At 35.7% G+C, this 25822-nt stretch overlaps 4 protein-coding genes across 8 annotated transcripts; 2 read left to right on the top strand and 2 right to left on the bottom strand.

The window, feature by feature from the left end:
• Nucleotides 1-6897: 6897 nt before the first annotated feature.
• Nucleotides 6898-12996, bottom strand: LOC125194448 (uncharacterized). 3 transcript variants are annotated; one of them, XR_007171759.2, is made up of 3 exons: nucleotides 12845-12996; nucleotides 10826-12620; nucleotides 6898-10737 (listed from the first exon to the last, which is right to left on the bottom strand). XR_007171759.2 is itself a non-coding variant. In XM_048092674.2 (2 exons), exons 1-2 carry the CDS (start codon nucleotides 12852-12854, stop codon nucleotides 11578-11580), a joined length of 1053 nt encoding a protein of 350 aa, XP_047948631.1. In that variant the 5' UTR covers nucleotides 12855-12996; the 3' UTR covers nucleotides 6898-11577. The 3 variants fall into 3 exon arrangements, 2 of the variants coding, with proteins under 2 accessions (XP_047948631.1, XP_088912455.1); XM_048092674.2 differs by having other exon boundaries at nucleotides 6898-12620; XM_089056329.1 differs by having other exon boundaries at nucleotides 6898-12620; nucleotides 12877-12989.
• On the top strand, nucleotides 7158-9500 carry LOC125194447 (uncharacterized). Its single transcript, XM_048092671.2, has 4 exons — nucleotides 7158-7314; nucleotides 7416-7895; nucleotides 7964-8792; nucleotides 9001-9500. Exons 1-4 carry the CDS (start codon nucleotides 7158-7160, stop codon nucleotides 9359-9361), a joined length of 1827 nt encoding a protein of 608 aa, XP_047948628.2. The 3' UTR covers nucleotides 9362-9500.
• Nucleotides 12997-16946: 3950 nt separating the features above from the next.
• LOC125191829 (putative galacturonosyltransferase 15) lies at nucleotides 16947-20744 on the top strand. 3 transcript variants are annotated; one of them, XM_048089251.2, is made up of 6 exons: nucleotides 16947-17305; nucleotides 17420-17463; nucleotides 18693-18857; nucleotides 19111-19689; nucleotides 19782-20084; nucleotides 20179-20744. In XM_048089251.2, exons 1-6 carry the CDS (start codon nucleotides 17119-17121, stop codon nucleotides 20461-20463), a joined length of 1563 nt encoding a protein of 520 aa, XP_047945208.1. In that variant the 5' UTR covers nucleotides 16947-17118; the 3' UTR covers nucleotides 20464-20744. The 3 variants fall into 3 exon arrangements, with proteins under 3 accessions (XP_047945208.1, XP_047945206.1, XP_047945209.1); XM_048089249.2 differs by having other exon boundaries at nucleotides 17414-17463; XM_048089252.2 differs by having other exon boundaries at nucleotides 17217-17305; nucleotides 18698-18857.
• Nucleotides 20745-20824: 80 nt separating this feature from the next.
• LOC125191830 (agamous-like MADS-box protein MADS1) lies at nucleotides 20825-25485 on the bottom strand. Its single transcript, XM_048089253.2, has 9 exons — nucleotides 25374-25485; nucleotides 25031-25260; nucleotides 22125-22206; nucleotides 21760-21821; nucleotides 21580-21679; nucleotides 21459-21500; nucleotides 21330-21371; nucleotides 21062-21228; nucleotides 20825-20983 (listed from the first exon to the last, which is right to left on the bottom strand). The coding sequence occupies exons 2-9, from the start codon at nucleotides 25237-25239 to the stop codon at nucleotides 20980-20982; spliced, it is 708 nt and encodes a 235-aa protein (XP_047945210.1). The 5' UTR covers nucleotides 25240-25260; nucleotides 25374-25485; the 3' UTR covers nucleotides 20825-20979.
• Between the last annotated feature and the right edge of the window lie 337 nt (nucleotides 25486-25822).

The following is a 25822-nucleotide window of genomic DNA, read 5'->3' as shown; positions in this document are numbered from 1 at the left end:
CAAATGCAAAACACATGTATTATTATGTGTACGCAAATATTATTCCCATTAGATTCAATATGTAGTTGAGAATATTTAAAAAGGTTCAAAATATTTTGGAAAATTTTCCATAATTTAGTGTAATACTCATTGAATGCTGATTTACAGTTTCCATGTATAATTATGTATAGTTGGAATATTAACTTTTATAGAGTTCTACTTGTCAAATAATTATTTGTTGGGCACACCAACTCATCATGCCTACGTGGGATGGATGGTCCACTGAATTTTTTCTCGTTTTTATGAGGCATTTTTCCTATATGGCAAGAACCTAATAATGGAAATTAACTTATGGAATATATATATATATATATATATATAATATAAATTTAAATATATTTATTATCTTAAAATATGGAAAACTTTCCTTTAAATTGTTGATCCTCATATATATAACAAAATATTATTCACCGTAACCTTCATACCCACATTAACTAATTTTACTTTATTTTATTACTAAAAGAGTCATTTTTGTAAACATTGATTCATCTATTTATTGGGCCTTCTTACATAATTAATATAAGAGTATAGTATGTACTTAAAACAACGTAAGATAATTATCATACAAATTTTCTAAATAAGAGAGACTTGAGAGATTATTTTTCGAAAGTGATGGATCGATATGACATGTATACAAATTTCAAAAGTAGCCTGGGATTAACTTAATTGTTTCACCACATTATCAACAGGGAGATACGAAATTCATTAAACCCCTTAAACATCATTTTCAAAATCATAATTTAAACATTATCAAATTTAATTCTATTGGTGTTAGTCTGAAATAAACCAGTAGTATTTTTTTTTTATTTAAAATGTGTTTAAGTTTCATTTTGATTTTACAAAAATATGAGTAGTTTTTAATTACAAATAATGATGGAGAAAGAAGAAAGACGAGATTTATTTGTTATTTTATCAGTTTATCAACAATAAGATAAAATTGTAAAAGTTTGATTGCTAGAAAGTTGGGCTTTGATTTATATATCATGGTTGATATTGTTTGGAGTATAATGATACTTGTAACTGACAAATTTTTCAAATTTTCAAATGTAACTAATTAAATAATAATTACATTTTACCAAAAATTGTAGTTATAATATAAAATCACTACAATACACGAAAGAAATTTCGAAATCTCATCCAAAGCTTAGTTTAATATGTATTTGCTAAAATATATTTAAACAACAAATGGTGATATATTATAGAGACATCAGAAAAATAAATCATTCTATGGAGGATAATTGAAATTAGATTTAATGAAATAAGAACATACAAAAAAAATAGTACTCCAAGAATCTATATATAAAAGTACACAATAATATTGCCTAAAAATTACCAAATGCTGAAACATGATAATTTCGGAACACGATTGGCGATTTTGGATAACCATTGTCGTCGTCGTTCAAAGACACTAGTAGGACTATAATGATATAATGATGTCAATGATCCAACATTGTGAATCCCCATGGCTTTGAGTGAACGAAAACTTGGGGTATAAATGGCGATGTTGGAAAAATTATATGGAGATCGAAAAACAAAACCAAGTGGCTCAAGATGCTCGGTCTTTTTGGAGTATGTAAAGACCATACTATTATTATTGAACACCGACAACAAATCACCATTTTCCAAAACTTTGAGTGGCCAAACACGTTACCCTAAATTATCAGCGGATTGCCAAATAATACCTCCATCTATAGGTTTCCTAAAGGTATATTCCTTTACCCAGGAATTCTCATCTCTGTAGCTGTTCATCAACCAAATAACGAAATTGTCACTATTATAAGTATCACATAAACATAGCCGACCCTCCAAAACAGATAGCCGATATTCGCAAAGTATGTCGCTACCACAAGCACGGGGAGGAAGAGAAAAGCTTGTAAACAGCTCAGTTTCAAGGTCAAAGCAACAAATAAATGTATTCTCTTCCCCGACATCAGATGCCAACCAATGAAGATTTCCGTTAAAAAATGCAGCAATATCGTGATTTAGTAAAGGCACACCTGGTGCTGCTTTTGAGATGCTTCTCCAAGACTCTTCTCCAAGAGTGCATACATGACATGACATAGATCTACTAACGTATAAAATCTTATATTGCTCACTTAATTTGCTTAATCCAAATCCAAATATTCCATCACATGTAGGCTGGAAAGGAAGCTCCACATATTCAAGAGTAATTGGATTGCACACAAAAAGCAAATTAGGACATTTATCCTTCACAAGAATCAAACTATTAACTGAATCAATCACGACACTACAACTTATATCATTATATGGTTTTTTATTGAAAGAGTGAACCATGCAAAAGTCGAAAAATAGCTTCTTCTTAACACCATGGACCTGATAGGCTTGATACGAAGAGAAAGCTAAACCTGGTTTCGGAAAATACAAAGTCGCAAATTCAACCCCCTCGATCAGATCGCGCCATGATGTACAAACATACCTGCACTTTAGAACACTTCCAAGTGATAGTCGTCCGACGACGTCTCTCTTTATATCTTCCGGAAGATTTGCAAACAAATCTTCCTTCTTCTCAATCTCGATTAAAACAGTATTCCATCCCAAAAAGTTAATGATCTTCGCCAATATATGAAGAAAAAAATTAATACATCCGACCAAAGATAGCTCAAACATTTCTGTTTGGTTAGAGAATTAATGTTAAAAGAAAAGTGAAGAGAATAAAATTGTATAGTACAAATAAGAGTTCTTAATTATACCATGTACAAATAATTGATCTACTCGTATTTAGAGTTCTTATAATAATCTTGTTAGAAAAGGAAATAAGAATCAAGATCAAATCATGGTCCAAGTCCAAGAATATAATTGATTTTATTCTCTAGGAATAGTTCAAACATAGTACAGTACAAACAAATTAAATTGAAGCCCTAATTAGTAGATTAGCCCAAACGAAGACATTTGCAAATAATAGGGGCTTTTATTAGACAAATTGGTAGGCATAATTGTCATTTAATGTATGAAATTTGATAAAACAAGCATGCTGAATACCTGATGATTCTTCACGGATAGCAATAATTAGACAAAGCATGAAATTAATTAATACTAATCATTGAACTCTTAATTACAACCACGGCTCTTTATTGCATAACTAGAGAACTGATCTTACTTACTAAATCAAAATAAGGAATTTTAAAATGAAAACACAAAGTTTATTATAAGAGCGTTTTAGTTTATTACACTTACAATTTATTTCAAATGAACTAAACACACTTTGAATGGATGCAGAAAAGTAAATATGACAGTTAATGTGACAAAGATCTTAATTAAGCACTCTCTCTTATTTTACTATTTTTCGATTTTAACTATTTATTTTTATTTTTACAAAATGGGTGCAGAAAGTAAATGTGACGGTTAATACGGGACGGAGGTAGTATTATATTTAAAACAACGTAAGATGATTATTTACAAATTTTCCAAATAAGAGAAACTTGAGATATTATTTTTTGATAGTGATGGATAGATCATGACGTGACTACAAATTTCAAAAGTCGTAGTATGTCTTAATTGTTTTACCATCATTATCAACTGGGAGCAGGACAAATTTATTGAACTCCTTGAACATCAGTTTCAACATCATAATTTAAACATTGTTCAATTTAATTCCATTAGTGTTAAACCATTAAATTGTTGGGATAATTATCATTTATCAACGCACATCCATTAAATAAATAAATTGTTGGAAGTTTCACCACATGAGAGAGAGAGATTCATATCTAAACCAATTACTTTTATAGGTGAACTAGGATCGTTACCAAGTCGATATTAGACAAGATATTAAAAATTTTAACACGCCCCTTCATATGTGGGCCGGAATGACACATCGATGTGGGACAAGATATTGAGAATTTTAACACGCCTCCTGACGTGTGGGCCGGAATGACACATCAGACTTCCATCACGTGGGTAGGTAAGAGAATCGACTTGGGTCCGCTCTGATACCATATTAGAAATGGACCACTCACCCCTTAAAAGGTTTATAAGGAGGAGGGTTATCCATACTTTTATAGGTGAGCTAGGATCGTTACCAAGTCGATGCGGGATAAGATATTAAGAATTTTAACGATTAACGTTATCAACTTATATTACCCGCTTAAAATGCAAATTTTTTTTATAATTACTTCACTTAAAATGCAAATATATTCGTATAGACAGAGCGCTCTCTCACACACAAATTATTGTGTGGAAATTCTGAGTTTAGAATTCATAAATACACAGAGGAAAACAGCATGGCTCTGAATACAAACACTATACTTCTTCAATTTACAAACAAATTAGTAAAAAAGAAGGCCACAAATTAATCTATTTTTAAAAGTAGTACTCCACTTTAGATGTTGGTCCTCATTTATCAACCCAATTTAATGTGCCAGATCAATTTCATCATATTTTCACCTACTTCTCTGAAATTGCATTTACTTTGAATCAATTCTAATTTTCATGTGCAACTTTTTTTGATCTGTTTTGATTTGATTTTTTTTTTTCAAATTTAATTCTGAGGTCGTCGGTGCACCCTGCAGTTCACTGCACCTAGTCAACAAATTTGTAGTCGGCACCAAGCTCAAATTTTTATTTTATTAAAACATTTCTAAGTTACTAAGTATGATAATTTTGATGAACTTTAAAAATTTTCAAACTTAGAACGGGATGGAGGAAGTATTATAGTATTTGATTCGAACTTTTTAGATTTTTAGATTGATTCGATTTTTTTTAAATTCATTTTTTTATTCAATTTAGATTATTTAATTTTTAATCTACAAAATCCAAGAAAATAAATAAAATAATATATTTCAATAATATTTCATTGCAGTATTTTGAAAAATATATGCACATGAATTCTAATTTTTCAATCGCATCTACCAAATTTACAATGTTTAATTTCCAATAAATTTCATTATCGACTGCCATGCCTCCTCTCAGAGTCTAACCATGTCGCCAAATGTCAGAATCAATGTTTTTAAATTACATGCACGATTTAAATATCATGGATGGCAGTGTTTTAGATTTAAGGTTTATTCCATTCTAAATTTGGGTTTTTTATAACAAAATTCTTTTAATTAATACCCAATCATATTAGATATGTTAAATAATTTCCTAAATTGAATTATTTATGTCGATTTGCTTCTTAATTTTATATATCAACCTTCATTTAATAGTGTTGTAATCCAATATCATTTCCCTTTTTATTCAATCAATATATAGAATTTCTTCTCAGTTGGCCTAGTTAATTACCACCAATGAAGATTTGACTTTCTGGTTGATATGTGATGCATACATCTCAATTAGGGCTCATTAATTCCTAGTTAGGATTTAAATTTATAGTTAGCATGGTTTATTAATCATAATTAGACTTTAATTAGAGTGTCCTAGTTATAATCATGGTTTTGCACTTTTGTATATGAAAAACAAAAGCTATATATCACTAACGGCAATTGTACTACAAAAAAAAATTCTTTTAGTATTACTATTATAGAATTATTATGTATACTAGCTAACAATGCACCCCCGAAAAAAATCTAAAACCACAACTTTTATATAATATTTTAATTTTATTTTGTCATTTAGGTAATTGGCATCTTAAATTAAGCACAACAATAATAGCCTAGGAGTGGCCGGTATGATATACCGCACCGAAATTGTTATATTCTACTGAAAATTTGGTATGACTAAAATAATACTTTTACCTTATCGAAATTTTTGATAAACCAAATTTTTAGTATGACAACTTTCAATACTGGTATCATACTACCTTTTCGGTAATGTCGTACCAAAGTTTGGAATTACCGGAATTTTACAGAACACAAAATTTTGCTACAGTGTACATTGATGGCGGTATAGAGACACCATATGTCATGAATTACAATACACGACATATGGTGTGTACCGAAATTTTCGTTATACCATAGTATATAAAAGTTTATACCATTATTTTACAGAGATCTTTCGATAAAGTATCATAACATGGGGAGTGATCAATTGCTAACTCATCATTTAATTGCTAACTACAACTAATTTAAAGCCACGTGGATTTTTAAAACGTGTGATCTACAATTTGCCACGTGTAATTTTCGTTTTTATTAATTAAATCGAAAAAGATAAAAAAAAACGCCAAATTAGGGTTTTGGATGAAAATGTCAATATAGTGTTTCGAAAATATCAACACAATGCTTTGAGAATGTCAACACAAATTTAGGATTGACATTGTATATGCTTTATATTGACATATTATCTTATCTGCATTGACATTAACCTGTGTACGAAAAATACGAAAATTCTAGATTTTTTTTTTCAAATTTTGACGTCGGAACATATGCATATAGTATATCGTTGGAATCCTTATAAAATTATCTTTAATTTGATATATGCTATATGAATTTAAAGTTTTGGGATTTCTTTTAAAAGTTAGTTATAACTAATTTGACATTAATACCCCTATTGATTTTTATTGGAATTAATTCTATAGCTTTATTGACGTTTTTTTTTTATCGTATTGACATTTTGTGGTTGATGATCTAGGCCTTTAATTTGAATATCTAATGGCTATTATTGAGTTATAGTTAGCAATTAAGAATTGAGTTAGCAATATAGCACTCTCCATCATAACATATAGTAATAAAAAATTATGATATACCAAAAAATCTATATATATATATTTTTTTTTACTATGATTAGTTCTTTGCTATTTTTATCAACCCATAAGCTAATTCAGAAATCATAACAAAGAGAAGAAAAAGAAGAAAGAAAGTTAGTAGCTCAAAGACTTAGGTCGTTGTCTCCTCATTTCTTGCCTGAATTATAGTGGGGGCTTCAGAAACAGCACGTGGCGTTAGAGAAAAGCATGTAATAAGTCAGTTAGCTGAAAATGGTGGATTCAATCTAAAAGAATTGGATGTGTAATGTCATGCAAAAATGATGATAAATACACACTGCAAGATTTAAATGAGAGTGTGGTTAAATACAGAAGAAACACAGCTAACCACACCTGCTGATATTTACTTCACTCTCTCTGCTCTCTCTTTAAATACAACACTCATTCCCCTCCCTTTCTCAACACCAACACTCTCTTCTTTCTTCTTCTCCTTCTTCCTCTTCTTTTTCTCGGCTCCACGAATATGGAGGCGAGGAAGGGTAGGCGCGCCTTCCTATGGGCTGCTTTTGCTGCACTGCTTTCGCTAAACTTGGTCGTCCACGTCGTTTCCAGACCCGAACACTTCGATGATCAGAAGACCTACTACACCCCCGACCCCAATGCACCTACTCCTCCTACAGGTACAGACTTGTAACACCTCTTACTCGATTGGTAAACCGACTGAATAAGTGATGTCACAATTTTAGTATAATGAGATGACATTTGCACTTTGTTGTCACAGTTAGTCCGCCACACAGCTCGCCACCGTCTCACGGAACACCTCCCAACAACTGTGGAAACAACCCCCCAAACAGACACGGCCACAGCCACGGCCACCATCCTTCAACGCCTTCAGGACACAACCATTCCCCTCCGCCAACGGACCCTACCCCGACTCCTACAACGCCTTACACCCCGACCCCCTCCACTCCAACCCCCACCACGCCTTACACCCCGACTCCCACAACGCCCACCACTCCAACCCCCACCACGCCTTACACCCCGACTCCTACAACGCCTACCACCCCCGACCCCAGTGCACAACCTCCACCTACCAATTACTGTGGCAACCCCCCAAGCGGAACCGGACACAACCCTCCACCAACTGATCCCACCCCAACTCCCACAACGCCTTACACACCGACTCCCTCCACTCCAACCCCGACCACGCCTTATAACCCGCCTCACACCCCGGACCCCAATGCACAACCTCCTCCTGCAGGTACATTCTCTCTCTCTCTCGGTCGTTTTCGCTCTCATGAGCTAACATTTGCATTTTCTTTGTCACAGTTACTCCCCCACACGGCTCGCCACCGTCCCATGGAGGCACGCCGCCTGCTTACTGTGGCAACCCCCCAAGCGGAGGCGGCCACCACACTCCACCCCCTTCCGGAGGAGGAGGATACTACCATTCCCCTCCACCAACCGACCCCACCCCAACTCCTACCACGCCTTACACCCCGACCCCCTCCACTCCAACCCCGACCACGCCTTACACCCCGACTCCCACAACGCCCACCACTCCAACCCCTACCACACCTTACACTCCGACCCACTCCACTCCACCCCCTTCCGGAGGAGGGGGATACTACCATTCCCCTCCACCAACCGACCCCACCCCGACTCCTACAACGCCTTACACCCCGACCCCCTCCACTCCAACCCCCACCACACCTTACACCCCGACTCCCACAACGCCGTCCACCCCAACGCCCACCACACCTTACACTCCGACGCCAACCTATGGGACACCACCGAGCACTCCGATCGACCCGGGGACCCCTACTACACCCTACACTCCGACGCCAACCTATGGGACACCACCGAGCACTCCGATCGACCCGGGGACCCCTACTACACCCTACACTCCGACGCCAACCTATGGGACACCACCGAGCACTCCGATCGACCCGGGGACCCCTACCACACCCTACACTCCGACGCCAACATATGGGACGCCACCGAGCACAGGGACCCCTACCACACCCTACACTCCGACGCCAACCTATGGGACGCCACCAAGCACTCCGATCGACCCAGGGACCCCGACCACACCGGGCATCACGGTGCCATCGCCTCCATTCTCGTTTGATCCAAACTCCCCACCTTTCACATGCAAGTAAGTACCATGGTTCAAATGAAAGCACTACATTACCAAAATGTTACTCCTTCATTTCACCGTTAATCGTGCCACTTTTACATAATAATTTAACAAAGAAATGCGGGTGAATTGAGTTAGTAAAATGTGAGATGTAATCATTAAAAACAGTCAAAGTGAAATGTAATTATTTTATCACTCACTGTTTTGCACTTTGCCTAAATTGCAGCTACTGGAGGAATCACCCCCAGCTAATATGGGGCTTATTCGGCTGGCTCGGAACCGTGGGAAGTGCGTTCGGAGGCAGTACTGGTACTGGTACAGGTATAGGTATCGGCAACGGTACCCCACCAATCACGGGGGCAAACATGAACTTACTCGAGGCTCTCTCCAACACTCGCACAGACGGTTTCGGAGCACTCTACAGGGAAGGCACGGCTGCTCTGCTGAACTCCATGGCCAACACGAGGTTCCCCTACACTACCAACCAGGTCAGAGATAGTTTCGTTCGAGGACTGAGCTCGAACCAGGCCGCGGGAGCTCAGGCGAAGCTCTTCAAGATGGCCAATGAGGGTAGAATGAGCCCCTGAGCTTGTAAAAGGAAACAAAAACACCATAGTATTGTTTATGGTACAACTTGATGTGTGTTGTGTGTGCTACTTTCACTTGTTTGAGGTGTAATATTATGTTTATTAGTACTTTAGTTATACTGCAATATTAGAAAATTAATGTGGTGGAGCTGTTTCCTAAACTTGCTATTTTCAATTATTTTTACTCAATTTGTAGAATCAGAATGACAAAGATACATAGGAACAGAGTAGCATTATCCATTATTATTAGATTGATTTATTAATAGGGTTTTTGGCTTTTTAAACCAAAACCTTTCCCCGAATTCCGGTTTTTCCCATGAACTATGAGATTTGTTTTTAAAACCAAGAACTTTCATTTCGTTAGGATTTTCCCAACCCGACCCGAATAGCACATTTTCGACACGAATAGCATAATTCAAAACGTTAAAGTTGTGTTTTGTTTATTCAAAAGTTGTCATTTGTTATGTAATAATTGTGATTGTATGTATTATTGTGCCAAATAGGATCCAAGTAATCAATTTAGTGACAAATAAGATTAAAATTGACATGTAGACAACCCGGGTTTCGTCGTTGACCAGCCGGGGGGAAATCCTAACGAAATGAAAGTTCGTGGTTTTAAAAACAAATCTCATAGTTCATGGGAAAAACCGAAATTCGGGGAAAGGTTTTGCTTTAAAAAGCCAAAAACCCTTATTAATACTAGCAATAGATAAACAAATATAAATGAAAAAAAATGCATCTGAACTTTCAGCATCTTTAACTACTGATGGACCATTTCATGCTCAGGATGTGATTTTATGCAGTTTTTGTGAGGTAAGTGAAGCGAGAACAAAGTAGAGAAAGCGATGCTTCCATTTTAGGAATCATATCACTTTAAGTGGGACGTCCCAAAAAGGAAAAACGAGTCACTTTAGATGGGAATGAGGGATTGATTAGCTAGGCAAAAAAAGAAGGATTCCTAAACAATATCCTATTTCTTCAGTATGAGTAAAACATTGGATTCCTGCCAGAAAACTACGGTCATGTACAAACACATTCAATAAATAGTGAACACGTACACTTTGATGCATTAAACAAGGCAATGAAAGCGCAACGTGATGTTACAAGATCTATCATAAAGTCGAAAAACAGATAAGTCCATCCTGTAGTTATATCATAGTAGCATTCACTATTCACCTGTGATGATGAACTATTATGCAAGTGGTAAACCCAGCTCTAAATGTTATGCCTAGGAGCTTGAAAATAAATTCAGGCAGTATAGTTTAGCTCATGATTCAGTCAACAGCATCATTAATGCAACATCACCTAATTCGGAACCGGATGATGCTGGTTGACATGTTGGTCTTCATGAGGCATCCAATTTAGTTCATCGAATCCTGCAAAACAAAACCTCGTAGAAACTAACAGTTTAAAGAGAATTTTGAGGTTTGTAAGCAATATGAAGCAGTTTCTTCTTAAGTATACCTTTTTCCATGAACTCGAGGATGAAAGAAGTGATGGAGTTAAGAGACAGAAGATTATGCAATGTATCGAACAAGGAAGTCGATCCGGGAATGTGATTTTCCCACCCATTTATGTGTTACATGGAGCATATTCGAGAGTTATTTTGCCAACTCTTGTAGCAGTGAAAAAAACCATAAAGTTTCAATCTTTAAGTGTTTACCATCAACACAACAAAACAATGCTACTCAATGACTCCGGAAATTTCTGGTGAGCCTTCTGCTAAAGAAAGAAATAGCTGTGGCCCCTCAGAGATATTTAGAAATCCCATTGTAAAGAAACCACAATGTAGGCATAAGCACATGTACTTGGTTTATTTATGTCAATATCAACTTCATGGATCAAACGAGTAAAGCAGGTATCGTAGACAACTGCAGCGAACAACTCATTTGGTAATAGCTTTAAATGATTGCAAATTGATGGTGGTCAGCAAATTATGTGCTAATTGGCCAACAATACAATGTGGTTTTTCATAAGTTAGTTGTAAGGATTTCTATAAACAAGACAACTCCGCCATATCTGGTAAAACGAGAAAAACTGTCCTTGACAGTTGCAATCTGCACAGCTTCATACTAAACTGTGTAGAACTCTGGCTTTCACAACTCACCAAAATTGGTAGACTGATCAAATCTGCTAGATTTATGCTGTGAACTCCCAAGCTGTAATCACATTTGTGGAAAGAGGAATCGGAGTCTGGTAATAAGGTTAACTGCTCGTCATCTCTTATGAGAATCAAACCAGTCGAGGATTTCCTGAGACTGCAAGCTAGTCATTTCATGATAAGCAAATGCGAGATTCATTTCCTCCTGAATATGATTGACCAATGACTTCTTCGGGAGAATAATATTCCTCTCCTCGATTGCTGTTTTCCACGGTATCACACGCCCATCATCCCTCATGTAACCGTTCCCGTCAATAAAGCCCTTCTCCTGAAAAACATCGAACAACTTCTCTGACAAGTTCAGACTAAGACCCGGAATTCTATTGGCAAAAAACTGAGGCGTCAAAGGGAACTCCATACATCTAACTTCTGCAACATGGATACCCTTGTCCCTCATCACCACTAGATACTTCTCAATCTTCCCGTTCCGTTTTTCATCTTTAGGCATGTGGACAAAGAGCGTAGCTGGATAGTTCTTCCTTATATCCAAATGACTAAACACCCCTTCAGCGATCATCAACACGATAGCCCTAAACTGAAACTCTGCAGCGAGAGCAGAGACAAAGTATCCACCAGAGGAGGCTCCCATTGCATAGATAGGCAGCTTATCCATCTTCTTCTCAGAAATCCACCACTGGATCATACTTTTAACGACACCCCGCTCCTCCCCTAGCGACCAGCATACACCTTTACTCGATATGGCAAATACAGCAAACTTTCTAGCCAAAGCATGAAGCACAATGAGCCTCTCTTCGGGTAAACCAACGCAATCCGGACACTTAGGGGACCTATCCCAGAAATTAGCTGCTCGGCCGCTACAGCCATGAGCCAAGAAGAGAACAGCCTGGGATGAATCAGGAATCTGCCAGATCAAATCAGTCCCATTCCTCAATTCAACGGTTGGATCCAATCGAACCAGCGAGTCGAAGCTACTCCATTTTTGGCTACTGAGGTCAGGCATCAAAGTGGACTTATTACTAAAATCACCATTCTTTCCAAAGAAAAGCACCAATGCAACTATTACTAAAATCAGCAATGCAAAGAATACTGAAGACTCAATCTTTTTTGTTCCCCTTCTATTTCCACGCCCAAACATAGCTGCAAAAACATAAAAGGCACCATTTTTTTCACAACTAACATCCTAATAAACATGAAAAGAATGTAAAACAAACGAAGCCCACAAAGAGCCATTGCAACATCATAACACCAATACTAAAATTGAAATTGGCAATTGCATAACGGTCAAATCTTTGGGCGATCAAAATAGAACTGAAACGAAATCAAATTAGATTGAAGAGAAGTAAGTTTGTAATTGCAATTACCTAGAAGCATTAAGAGAATTGAAAAGGGGAACCTTGGATATCGGAATCAAGATATTTTCTTCTCTGATTTCGGCTACTACGGTGGAATTCTTGTCAACATCTACCTTAATTCCGGCTCAAATGTGAATCTTTATTACTCCCTCCGTGTCCAGAGTCTCATTCTTTGGCGGCATGAATTTTAAGAAATGTGAAAAAAGTAAGTGGAATGAAGGTGGGACCTTATTACCATTTAGTAACGGTGTTCACAAATAGATTAAAATGGAAAAATGGGACTCCTATTCGCGGACGGAGGGAAAGTAAATTAATGCATGAATAAATAAATCGCACGTGTTCTATTCTTATTGGCAAATAATCATCTGTCAACTTTTATTAGAAAATAAAGTCTAAACTAAAAATAATTAGTCAAGTAATCGTTATTAATCTTGATGATTTTGATAGTATATAAAATTTCCATTTTTCCCTTTTATTGTTCCACATTCTCCCCTGATTACACATTTACAAATCAAAATTATTTCCCTTTTGATAAAAATATGATCTTTGAATGTGGGAAAATTTCTTTAATTGATGAACTTGATTCGAAGAAGCTGATCTTCAGGGAAACTAGTTGAACTCGGATGATTTTTCTATGATTTGAACATATGAGTGTTGTTTCTTACATGCCATCAAAAGCTTCAAGATTTTTTATTTGTGATTTGAAGCTTATGGTTTTTTTTTGTTGAATGAGTCTCTGACCTAATTTATGTTATTGGGGAGTCGTAATGTTATATGTATGGTATTATTTAACCTTTAATTGAATTCGTTTTAATAAAAAAAAATGCTAGGAAGCTAGTGATGACTTGATTTTGGTTTCAGTTCCCAAAAAAATTGAATCTTGAGTTAGGGTTCTTGTTCTATTTGCTCACTTTGAATCGTCTTTGTTGCTTTAAATTTCTGTAAAAACTGATGATTTCTTTTGCTGGTGATCATATTTCTTTCGGAGCGGATCTCCTACACCACCTTTCTGAAATCAAGTTTTATGTTATTTTATAGATTGAGGGGCTTTCACTATCTTGCTTCAATTTGGGAAAATATAGACCTATATAAGAACATCTTGATTACTGGATTACTGCTCTAGTTGAGTACCCCGAATTAGCTGTTTTCGCCTTAAACTAGACCACTATATACCTGAGTATGCCGCTTCTGGTTCAGTCCATGAGAGGCCATTACGGTTTTCAAAAACTATAACAGATGGTCCAATTCCATGGCAAATAGGCGGGTCTAGTTTAAACATGCATCGGTATTACACGTGGGCTAAACAAATCCTTATCAACTCGAAGGAGCTCTCGTACTCCTACCGACCATGAAATAATATTCTATTTTGCCATTTCAGGACTTCCAAACACTCAACTAAATCTTTATACTCGCATTCTTCTGCAATTATTTGTCTCGTTTGTCTTTCACTAATTTTGGTAAATCAATCGCACATTCTACTAACTTATTCTAACTCATTTTTTTATTATAAAATTAACGAAGTATATAAAAGTAGGGTTCATGTTCCACTAATTAAAGGAAATTATATTAGAATTTAAAAATATTCTTACTAATTTTTTGCAACAATTTTTCTTTCACATTTCTAAAAAATTGTATAAAGAGTTAAAGTAAGCCTTTTAATCGTGAATGGAGAGACTATTATATTAGAATTTCGCACATCATATCTTCAAAAAGACTTTTAAAGAGGTGGTTATGCAACTTGTACATTGAAAACCAAGTTAAGATGCATAAATAGATCTTCAACAATACATGTGATCTTTAAACACAAACAAAAAATTGATGGATTGATATTATAAGTGTGTGTGTATGTAATGCTTTGCAACTCAAATAATAATGAATATTTGCATTTGCAACACGTAGCACCAATGATTGCAAATCAATAAAGATTATCATTATAGATGGCCCAAGTAGCATGTGTTTCCTGTTTATATTAAAGTAGGCAAAAACTAAGAAAAAGGTGCATTTGCTCCACACAATTTATTTATCATTTATCTTCGTCGATGTACTAGTATATAATAGATAGCTTGTTAGTTGTTAGTATACAATATATTTGAAAATGACATACGTCGAAGGCTTGCAATATAAATGAAATATGACATTTGAATAGTACTTATGATAAGATGTGTTTCCATTTCATATGATAAGAATTTGTGACTTTATTGTCAAGCATCGTTGAATTTTTCCTCCATCTTTTTCAATAATACACCCACCGTCAAAAAAATTAAAAAAAAATCAACAAAAATTTAATATAGCGTTCACAAAAATTGAAGAGTAAATTGTTGAGAAAATCATTAATTTATTTTAGTTAAATTCTGGTCTTTTTCATGAAAATCAGTCTTACAACAAACTATGAATTTTATGTTTTATTTTTCATGACAAAATATTTTGATTTTCTATTCGTAATTTGTTGTCGATAGGAAGTTCACATATTTTAAATTATGTAGAGTTATTTGAAGGTGTGTTTCAAACTATAAAATATGTATACATAGGATTGAGATATAGTAGAGGTCATGTATAAAACGTAGAACATGTATATACATGAAATATTAGATTTCATACTTGTTTTACTCCCTCCGTCCCCGATTAAGAGTCACACATTTCTATTTCAATCCGTCCCCAATTAAGAATCACACTTCATTTTTACCATAAATAGTAAATATATCCCACATTCCACTAACTCAATTCACTCTCATTTTATTATAAAATCAATATAAAAAAATAGGTCTCACATTTCACTAACTTTTTCAACCAACTTTTCTTTACATTTCTTAAAACCCGTGCCCGGTCAAATGATGACTCCTAATCGGGGACGGAGGGAGTATATTATAGTGACAATATTTCTTAGTATAATACTATATTATAAATAGTTTTTCACAGAAGTGGCCTATGGTCGGGTTACAATGTGAAAACTTTACGTTATTCCAGTCTATTTTTAAAAGTGCATGACGAACTATAATTTAACAATTTTTTTTTTTTGATAATTTATCTTATTATGTTGTTGTATATTAATATGGTAATGGAATAGTAGTAATGTAGCAATGATGTGTGTTAAACACTTGAGCGTTAAACAGTTGCATTACAAATTTACAAATAATGTTAGGCTATATACACTAGTATTTCTTTTACTTGATATAATTAATTGATAGGGACACACGAAATTATTTTTTTATATGCCATTTATTTCAATTTTGTCAGATAATTAAAGAAATGACTGTAGATTTCCATGAACGCAAAAAAAAAAATAGTATTACTATTGGTATATCCATAAGGGAATAAAAACAAGAATAGGAGAAAATGAAAGGGATGTTCTCGAGTACAATTAAATATTGGTAGTTGAGGTGATTAATAACGACTTCCCTTCATATATTTGACTAAATTAAATGCAATGCAATGGATATTCACCTTTAATCACTAGATTAATGGTTTGAGCCATTTAAGGTTTGAGTTATTAGAATACGGCAAATTGATGTAAAAATCATAAAATTTATTAAATTCTGATTTATTAAAAAAAATTGAAAATTTGATTTTTTTTCATAAGCACGGGGAGTGTTAGGGTGCCACCACCTCTTAAAATAACATCATACCACCATTCCTAGTCAATCATTTGTACGTACACATGGACGAATAATAAGCTGCCACATGGCAAAAAAAAAAAAATTATGAAAAAGACGGTTAGCAATATGTTGTACACTATATATCATTTTTTTTGGACATCAATATTGCTGTCTAGCATATTGAATAATGCTGTGTAGCATTTATAATATTGCTGTCTAAGTGGTATCACGGTGTTACTTTAAGAAGAGTTGTCGTTTTAACACAAACCACATCCTATATCTATTTTTTTTATGGTGAAATCACATGTATATTAAACCACTTTCTCTATTCATATAAAACAACATCGTATGATTTAAAATATTATTATAGACTTTTTAATAATTTATTTTTATTGGTTTATAATCTCAAAATTTTAGGATATTAAGTTAGGTAAATAAAACTAATTTAGTTGATAAAGACGTTTCTCTCTAAATCACTCTATATATATAGCATACGCTTATTGCGAAGCATATTCATGAACTTCAATGCAGCAGAGCTCCATTGAAGCAGCAACTAACTCACCAATTGCTTCCGCAAATGCAATTTTCGTTTCGATTTCGCAATCAATCCTAACCTCAAATTGAAGCTCAGCTGATCCCTGCGATGCAATCGGTTATCGAGAAGAAGCGGCGGCAATCAGAGATCGCGCGATGAAGCTCTACATATCGGCGACCGGGATTAAGTCGTTTTCCGGCGTTTTCCGGCGGATGAAGTCGAGTAAGCGCCGATTGTCTCACCGCACGATTAGGCTGCTCGCCGGCCTACTTTTGCCCTTCCTTTTTGTTAGGTCTGCTCTTCTGGTCCTCGAATCCGCCGCCCTATGCTCTTCCCCTATCGGTAATCTCTCTCACTCTCTTTCACACACACACACACACTGATTCGATTTGTTCAGATTTGCAATTTTGTGTTTTTCGGGGGTAAAATTGTAAATTCGGTAGTGTGAAGCTTCAGGTTGCCTCACATGGCGGTTTTTTGGCGGGAGTGACGCTGCCTTGGTAAGTTTCTGTTGATAAATTAATAAATAAATAATTAATTAACTTTTCTCCTGTTTGTGGTTTTATTAGTGTTACTTGATTTGAAATCCATTTTCTAATATTGTTACTGAATAAAATGAATTGAGTATTACTAGAGATGCCTAAGGTTTTCGGTTCCGGTGGTTAACCGCGGAATCGTAACCGCCGGTTCCGAACCGAAACCGTGACTTTTTTCTTGAACCGCAACCGCCATATTTTGAACCGTGGGCGGGTTTCGGTTTCAAATTTTACGAACCGAAACCGTGTTCCTTACCAGAACTGTGAAAAACAGTCAGAAAACCGTGAAACCGAGCCGGAACCGCGAAAAACTGCCGGAAACCGGCGGTTCGGAACCGTGAAAAACCGAAAAAAAATCGCCAGAAAACCGGCGGTTCCAACCAAAACCAGAACCAGAACCGCCGGTTTTCGAACCGAAACCAAAACCGTGAAATAGCCTCACGGTTCGGTTCAGGTTCCACATTTCCTAAAACCGGAACCGGCGGTTCTGAACCGGAACCGCCGGTTTACAAACCGTGGGCATGTCTACTACTTTTATCAAAAATAGTGAAATACTACTAAATGTTTGCTATGTTAATGTTAGACTTCCTTGAGAAATTATTGGTTGATTAACAGCTGACATGAGTGACCAGACCAATATTTTGCCTTTGTTTTTATTATTGTACTAGCTGAATAAATGAATTGAATTATTTGATTCAAAATCCATTTTCTAATAATGTAACTGAATAATTGAATTATTATTTTTTTTTTATCAAAAGTGAAATAAAAGTTATACTTCCTTTTTCTTGGGTGATTTACAGCTGACATGAGAGACCAGACCAATATTTTGTCTCTGCCTTATATGTAAACAGCCCAACTTATTGTGAACATTAATGGAGGAAATTTTAATCTGTCCCCATTGAGAAAAGTGAACAAACTAGAGTAGGAAAAACGTTTATTTTGAATAGTCAACAAATTATTGAATTACTATAATTATTGTTCTGTGTTTTGAGTTATTGAATCAGCAGTAACTAGACTGTCGGCAACTATTTTCATTCATCAACACATGACATACTGTACTGTCACATACCACTTGATTTTGATATTGATGTAGTCTCTTGCAAAATTTTACTAGTAATTACTAAAGTTTATAGGAAAATTACATGATTATGTTCCTATGCTTACAATTATCTGCTCTAATAATGCCAAAAAAGCTCAGAGAAGAGCTGGTGAGGGCCTTGCTGGAGGCCACTGATGGTGGTGGAATTGGCATAGTTGATGGTTCAAGTTCTGAACCGGTTTCATTCCAGGATCTTGTAAAGGACATGTCTTTAAACAGACAGGACTTAAAAGCCTTCGCTTTCAAGACCAAGGCCATGGTAATTTACCTTAATAATCTTGGCATTTCTTTAATTTACTCTTTAGTTCTTGAGAGGTTGCTGAGATTTATTGCTTGCTAGACATGAAAATGGATACTAGAACATTAATTCTTTATCCTATCATAAATTGCAAAGATGGACAGACTTGAATATTAGTAATTCTTTAGGATTATGAAGTTGAATAAATCAGTGGCATTATTTCATCTATATTTTAAATGATGGATTTGAACATTAGTTATTTATCCTAGCGCAGATTGCGAAGATGGAACACATGGTAAAAACAGCTCAATGGCATGAATCTATGTATTGGCATTTAGCTGCTCATAGTGTGCCCAAGGGCCTTCATTGTCTTTCACTTGAAATGGCGGAGGAGTATGCTGTCAATGCTGCAGCGCGTTCTCGATTTCCTCTGCCTCAATACATTCACCGCCTCACAGACCCTTCGTTTCATCATGTTGTTCTTTTAAGTGACAACATCCTCGCTGCCTCTGTTGTTATTTCCTCCACTCTCAAAACATCAAGCAATCCCGATAAACTGGTCTTCCATGTGGTCACTGATAAGAAGACGTACACTTCAATGCATGCGTGGTTTTCAGTAAACACAGTCGATTCTGCTGTTGTTGAAGTCAAGGGCTTGCATCAATACGAGTGGCCTCATGAGGTGAATGTAGCTGTTAAGGAGATGCTAGAAATTCATCACCAGATCTGGAATCACAATTTCCGAAGTCTGAAGGAGGATCTCGAATATGGGAATGGAAATCATCACAAGCTGGATGCCTTAAGTCCCAGCTCCGTCTCCCTCTTAAATCACCTCCGTATTTATCTACCCGAGGTAGTTTTTCGAATGAATTACTGTTTGTGAGTATAGCCTTCAGCTAAATGATGAATGGATGTCCGTTTTCTCATATTTATTGATCTTTACAGCTGTTTCCTGATCTGAATAAAGTTGTGTTCCTGGACCATGATGTCGTAGTACAACGTGACATATCGTCCCTATGGGACTTGAATCTCAACCAGAAAGCTGTGGCTGCAGTTGTTGATTCATGGTGTGGAACGGACTGCTGTCCGGGAAGAAAGTACAATGATTATTTCAATTTTACGAATCCAATCATATCGTCTCTTTCGGACAAAAATCGTTGCGGATGGCTTTATGGGGTAAATGTTTTTGATCTACAAAGATGGAGGAATAGCAATATCACTGCAGTTTATCATCAATGGCTTAAACTTGTAAGCATGCTTTTGTTGGTGTTAATGTCACTAGAAAATACAGACGATTAATTACTAGAAGATTTCTAGTAATACGATTTTCTTTTTTATGCAGAGCCTCAATTCTGGTTTTGAACTATGGCATCCGGGAGTACTTCCACCCGCCTTACTTGCCTTCGAAAATCACGTGCACCCTATTGATCCTTCATGGCACATAGCTGGTTTGGGGCACCGGTACCCACGACTAGACAAGCACATGCTAGAAACTGCAGCTGTTGTGCATTTTAGTGGACCGGCAAAGCCATGGCTCGAAATCGGGTCATCAGAGGTAAGAGATCTGTGGACTAGGCACATAAATTCATCGAATCATCATATTAGAAAATGTGGAATAGCGAGCTGAGAGGGTCGCTACTTATAGGAGTTGTTTGAGGCAGAGGGAAGAAGGTCGAGCCTTCAGTCTCTTTTCAGGCATTGCTCCTCTGTTGATAATAACACATATATATGTATATATAGGAGACGCTAGCCGCGACATATCTCTATATATTATATATGTGTGTGTATAGCTTAAATATCTAACCTACACAGCATGAGTAGGGATGTAGAATATGTTAATACAACCATATATTATTTTGTAGCTTCATCTACACATACAATATCAATATTGTTACTCTCCTATTTGAAGTCCTGCTTTTATATTTTTGCATATTTTGTTGCTAATCATATTGTTAGTTCATATATATATATACATATTTTTTTAGGACTAATACCACAACAAGAACATCATACTAATAAGTTCAAATGTAGTGAGTGTTTTACATAGAAATCTGCTGGTCAGCCCCTAACTTAAGATCATCATCACTTCCACAAAACTATAGATATATATAGGAAATTACAGCGTCATCCATCTCCGAGATTTTTAGCTGCAGACATGAACATGAAATAGTTAACGAAAAACCATAGTAAAGAAGCAAGAATGGGGAGGGGAGAGAGGATCATACACGAGTTGGAGCGGGGTTTGGTCAGATCGGGTGTAGGAGGGTGGTTCCATGAGATTCATGGGAAGGAAGCTTCGGAGATCGTAAGGTTGAGAAGTCATGGGCTCATTGTATTCAGCTTCGGCCGGCATCAGACTCATCTGCTGCTGTGCTCTCTCACTCTCAGCTATCTGCACCAACAAAAAACATAGTCACCATTTCCAATCTACTTATCATCATTATTCGAAACACAGACACACACGGAGACATATATATATATATATGTAGTAACCTTCGATCGAAGAAACATGTTAGCGTTGTGCAGCTCTATCTCCTGATACATCATTAGTTAATCAATCATGTAAGTTTAACTCGAGTTATCAATCAAGAAAAAGCAGAGAAAATTTGTTAATTAGTTTACCCTCCTCTGCATGAGCTCTATCTCAGCAAACAGCAACTCATTCTGCACAAAAACATCAACAGTTAACTATATATACATATAGCTTCTCTTGTCCGAAGATTGTAGAGTTGATTCGATTTACTTTCTTGGCGCGAATTCGGCTTATGGCTCTCTCCACTTTGCCTTCCATGCTCTTGAGATCCTTCAGTGGCAAACTGGTCACTCCCTCTCCCATCATTTGTCTACACCAACAGATAAATATTTATTTCTTACACAATTCATATTTTGATAAACATGAAAAAGAAAGATGTTGCTAATCAACCTGTTTGAAGCCTGCATATCTCTTATTTGTCTGCGCAGTTTGTTGGCTTCTTGCTGGTAAAACTGTTGATCAATTGAAAATCAAATAACATAGGTATCTAATAAGTTCACTAATACACTACCACTCAAGAAAATGTCATTTTGAAGTAGGAAATGAATCAAAGATTGGATGATGAAATGGGGGTTTTTTGATTAAAGAATTATATCATTCTCTCCATTTTCCATAAGTGAGGTTTAAAACCATATTTAAACTCATTAATAGAGCCTATTAACTTAGCCAAACAATCTTAAAAACTAATTTTATAAAGTCTTGAATTAATAAAGACACTAATTTTATTGCAATAGCACTAATTAGTTATAACTTGCCTGGGTGTTAGCCTCGGATGTAGACACAGCACTTGTAGAATCAGCAGTTGCTTTCTTGTACCTATCAATAGTTGCCCTAACACTGCAACCAAAAAATTTTACTTCAAAATATAAATTTATTCACATAATATAAACTTCCTATAAAGTAAATTACTTGTGTTAAAACTCAGTAATTTGCATAATATAAATTTCAGTGGTTACTATTTAAGATTTTGGGATACAATTCAGTAAAGAAGCCATATTCAAATTATCATTTCTTCATATATATAATGTCTAAATCGATATAATCTCACAAAATTCCATTACACATTATTATTCAAAAATCTCCAAACTACTTATCAATTTCTACACATTCTCTCAAATTTTATATTCAACACAAAGTACATGCAATTAATATTCAAGTTAATATACATGAATATACTCAAAACAAATAATATTGGTAAATTATTCTCTGCGACCCTTTCAATCAATCAAGTCTCATTCAGTAATTTCAGCCATACATATTCTTAAATTTGAAGGTTGCTTCCTCACTGGGTCAAGGGATCTGCTGTTGTTTTGCGTCACAAATTTCCAAATAAGTATACATAAGACTTCTAAATAAATCAATCAATAAACTTTTAAGCAAGAATCTCTTTCTATAGCTCTAGTCAATGACTATATGTGTCACTGTGTTAGCTTGCTACTACAAGCATACATGAACTAATCACCTTTAAAAAGCTCATTTGATTGAGTCTATATATAAAAAAAATTGAATTCAAAAACCTTTAAAAAAAATATACGTTTCTATGTTTCGTTGTGACGATATGGAATTTTTCACAACGATTCACACAAAGTAATGAAATTCGATGAATTATACAAATAAAAAACAATTCTATGTGAGTGTTGATGGCATACACATTGTACAACTTTGATAAAGAGACACAATAAGAATAAAAAATTTGAGTACTCTTAACTAAGAAAATAGGATCATAGGAGGGTTAGTTCATGATTTCATGATTTTTTGAAAGAGGGAACATCTTTTTAGGTCCACGAACTTTGCCAAAATATCATTTTAGGTCCGTGAACTTTAAAAATATCATTGCAGGTCCGTCAACTACAAGTTAATATCATTTGAGGTATTTTGAACTTTTTTTGGACAAAAATGCCCTTAAGGCCTTCAAAGGGAATTTGGACAATTGTTTCGCCACTCATCTTGCGTTAGAGACCTAGAGTCCAAAAAAATTTGGATGGTAATTGAATTAAATAGTAGTAAAAAAATTTGTTGGACTCTAGATCTTTGACGCAAGATGAGGGACGAATGAATTGTCCAAATTGCTCTTTGAAGGCTTTGAGGGCATTTTTGTCCGGTCAAAGTTCAAAATACCTCAAATGATATTAACTTATAGTTCACGGACCTAAAATGATATCTTCAAAGTTCACGGACCTAAAATCATACTTTGGTAAAGTTTGTGAACCTACGATTTGGTAAGGTTTACAAATAATTTTCCAAATGTTTAACTCAACGTTTTAAATACCCCAAATAACACACAGTGAAAACACAGAAAAGCAAAAAAAAAAACACAGTGAAAACACACACATGCAACCTTAATTTCGTCGAGGCAGTGATTGGCTGTCCCCTGCCACGGTGGCACGAGATCCCACAATATGATTGGCTCAACCCTCTCCCCTATAGAATCCCGCCACGTGTCTGCTACCGGCGGTTAATACCCGCCGGAAACACCCCTTTAACCGCCTCGATTCATTCAAAATCCCGAAATTGCTCCTCTCCTCACCAAGTTTTAAAAAAATAAAGACTTGATTTTTATTCTCAAGAATCTGTTTTTATATAACAATAAGTCTTGTTTGTCTGCGTTGTTTCCAGGCCTGTCTGTTCAGAGAAGAAAACCCATTTCCTTTTCCAAGTTTTATTCTTTAATTAATTAATTAATTACTAGTTTTGGATGATATTAAATGACCTTTCTCCATTTCGATTTGGGTTCATCTCTTTCTCTCCCTTAAGGCTAATTCAAGAAAATTTATGCATACAAGAAAAGAAAGCACCTTTTTTCAGCTTCAACACACATAATTTTATGGTTTGTAATGAAAGGACAGTTTATGATAAAAATGAAACAAGAAAACCCATTTCAAACCCTAAAGTTCTCAAAAAAAATTTCTAAATTCCGTGTTTAGAATTTCAAGACAAAATTAACCTATATTTCGTTGTGACGAAAGATGCTTATTCACAACGATTAACACACAATACCGAAAATTTGACAATGCTACACGAATAAAAAAGGAATCTTTACGTTGGTAGGGGCTGAAGCACTTAGTGCGTAGTGTGTTTGCAAGTGCACAAGGGTAAATTTGTAAATCCATCTTGTCTTGTGAGTTTCAAGCAAGCCCCTTTGATGGGAATTATCAACCCTAGAAATCTAGGTTTTAATTAGGTTTAAAAAATTGATCTTTCTTGATGATTCGATGAAATGACATTGGATTAAGGAACAGTCACTAGGAAATGAGCTAATGGGAACTTGACAACATTGGGCTGACATCATGACATGTGCACAGAGAGAGAGAGAAGATTTACATTTCCATAGATCTTCTTACCTGACTTCTTGCATTTTGTTTGATTCAAATTTCACTTTTTAAAACTCACTATTGCAAGATTGCAAGTAACTAACTATACACACTTCCATTTCCATCCATCCCAAACAGATCTTGAAGATCATCAAACAGGAGAAAGAACCACATAAACAAGAAACAAATTAAAAAAAAATCCAATCTTTAAAAAAGACAAATCAACCTAAATCAGACAACAACATTTAAAGACCCAAAATTTAAAGAAACCCTAGTCATAAAAACCTCAAATTAGCAAGAAAATCATAAAAAAAAAGGCAAAATTAGTTAAAATAAAATAAAATTGAGACCTGTTGTTGGAGTACTCATAGAGCCTTCCGCGGCTGGAGAAGACGACGAGGGCGACCTCGGCATCGCAGAGCACGGAGAGCTCGTAGGCCTTCTTGAGGAGGCCATTCCTGCGTTTGCAGAAGGTGACTTGGCGATTGGTGGTGCTCTCAATTCTCTTGATCTCAATTTTGCCTCTCCCATTTTTGCTTTCTTGGTTGCAAAGAGCCATGGTGGGGTGGGGTTTGTAAAGCTGAAATAAGCAAAAACAGATGTGAAAAGTGGATCAAGATTATAGGGTGGTTTAGGGAATGGAGCCACCAAAAATTTGTAGGAATCCAAAATAAGCTAAGCAAGAGGAATTACTTGTATTTTATTTTTACTGAGAGTTGCGTGAGTTTGCAGATGTGTGGGTGAAGAGGGGAGGAATTTGGAATTTGAGGGAGTGGGAGAGAGAAGATATGAGGGAGAGGGTGAAACAAGGCCTCTCCTTTTCCTTGATATATTCACTGTTTTTCTTTTCTATACTTGTGAAAAGATAGAGTAGTGTATATTGGGGTTGAGTTGTTTCGGGTCGTGTTTGGTTTGATGGATTAAACACGATCGGATCTTGTGAATGTTGTTCAGTTGGGTAGATACATTGTGGAGTACTAATTTTGGGGTAATGTCGGGTCGGATTAGTCTTGGCTTGAGTCTTAGTCTTCCCGGTGTGACATTATTAATCTAGAGAATTAGGATTGAATTGTTTTAGGTTGTGGTCGATTTGATGGATAAAACAAGATTGAATTTTTAGCGGCTTCCCCCATGTCAAGATT

Source organism: Salvia hispanica, chromosome 4, assembly GCF_029641045.1.
Source record: "Salvia hispanica isolate PSC_SH4W2 chromosome 4, Shi_PSC_v1, whole genome shotgun sequence".
NCBI classification, from domain to species: Eukaryota; Viridiplantae; Streptophyta; class Magnoliopsida; order Lamiales; family Lamiaceae; genus Salvia; species Salvia hispanica.
This window is presented reverse-complemented; position numbering and strand designations above follow the sequence as displayed.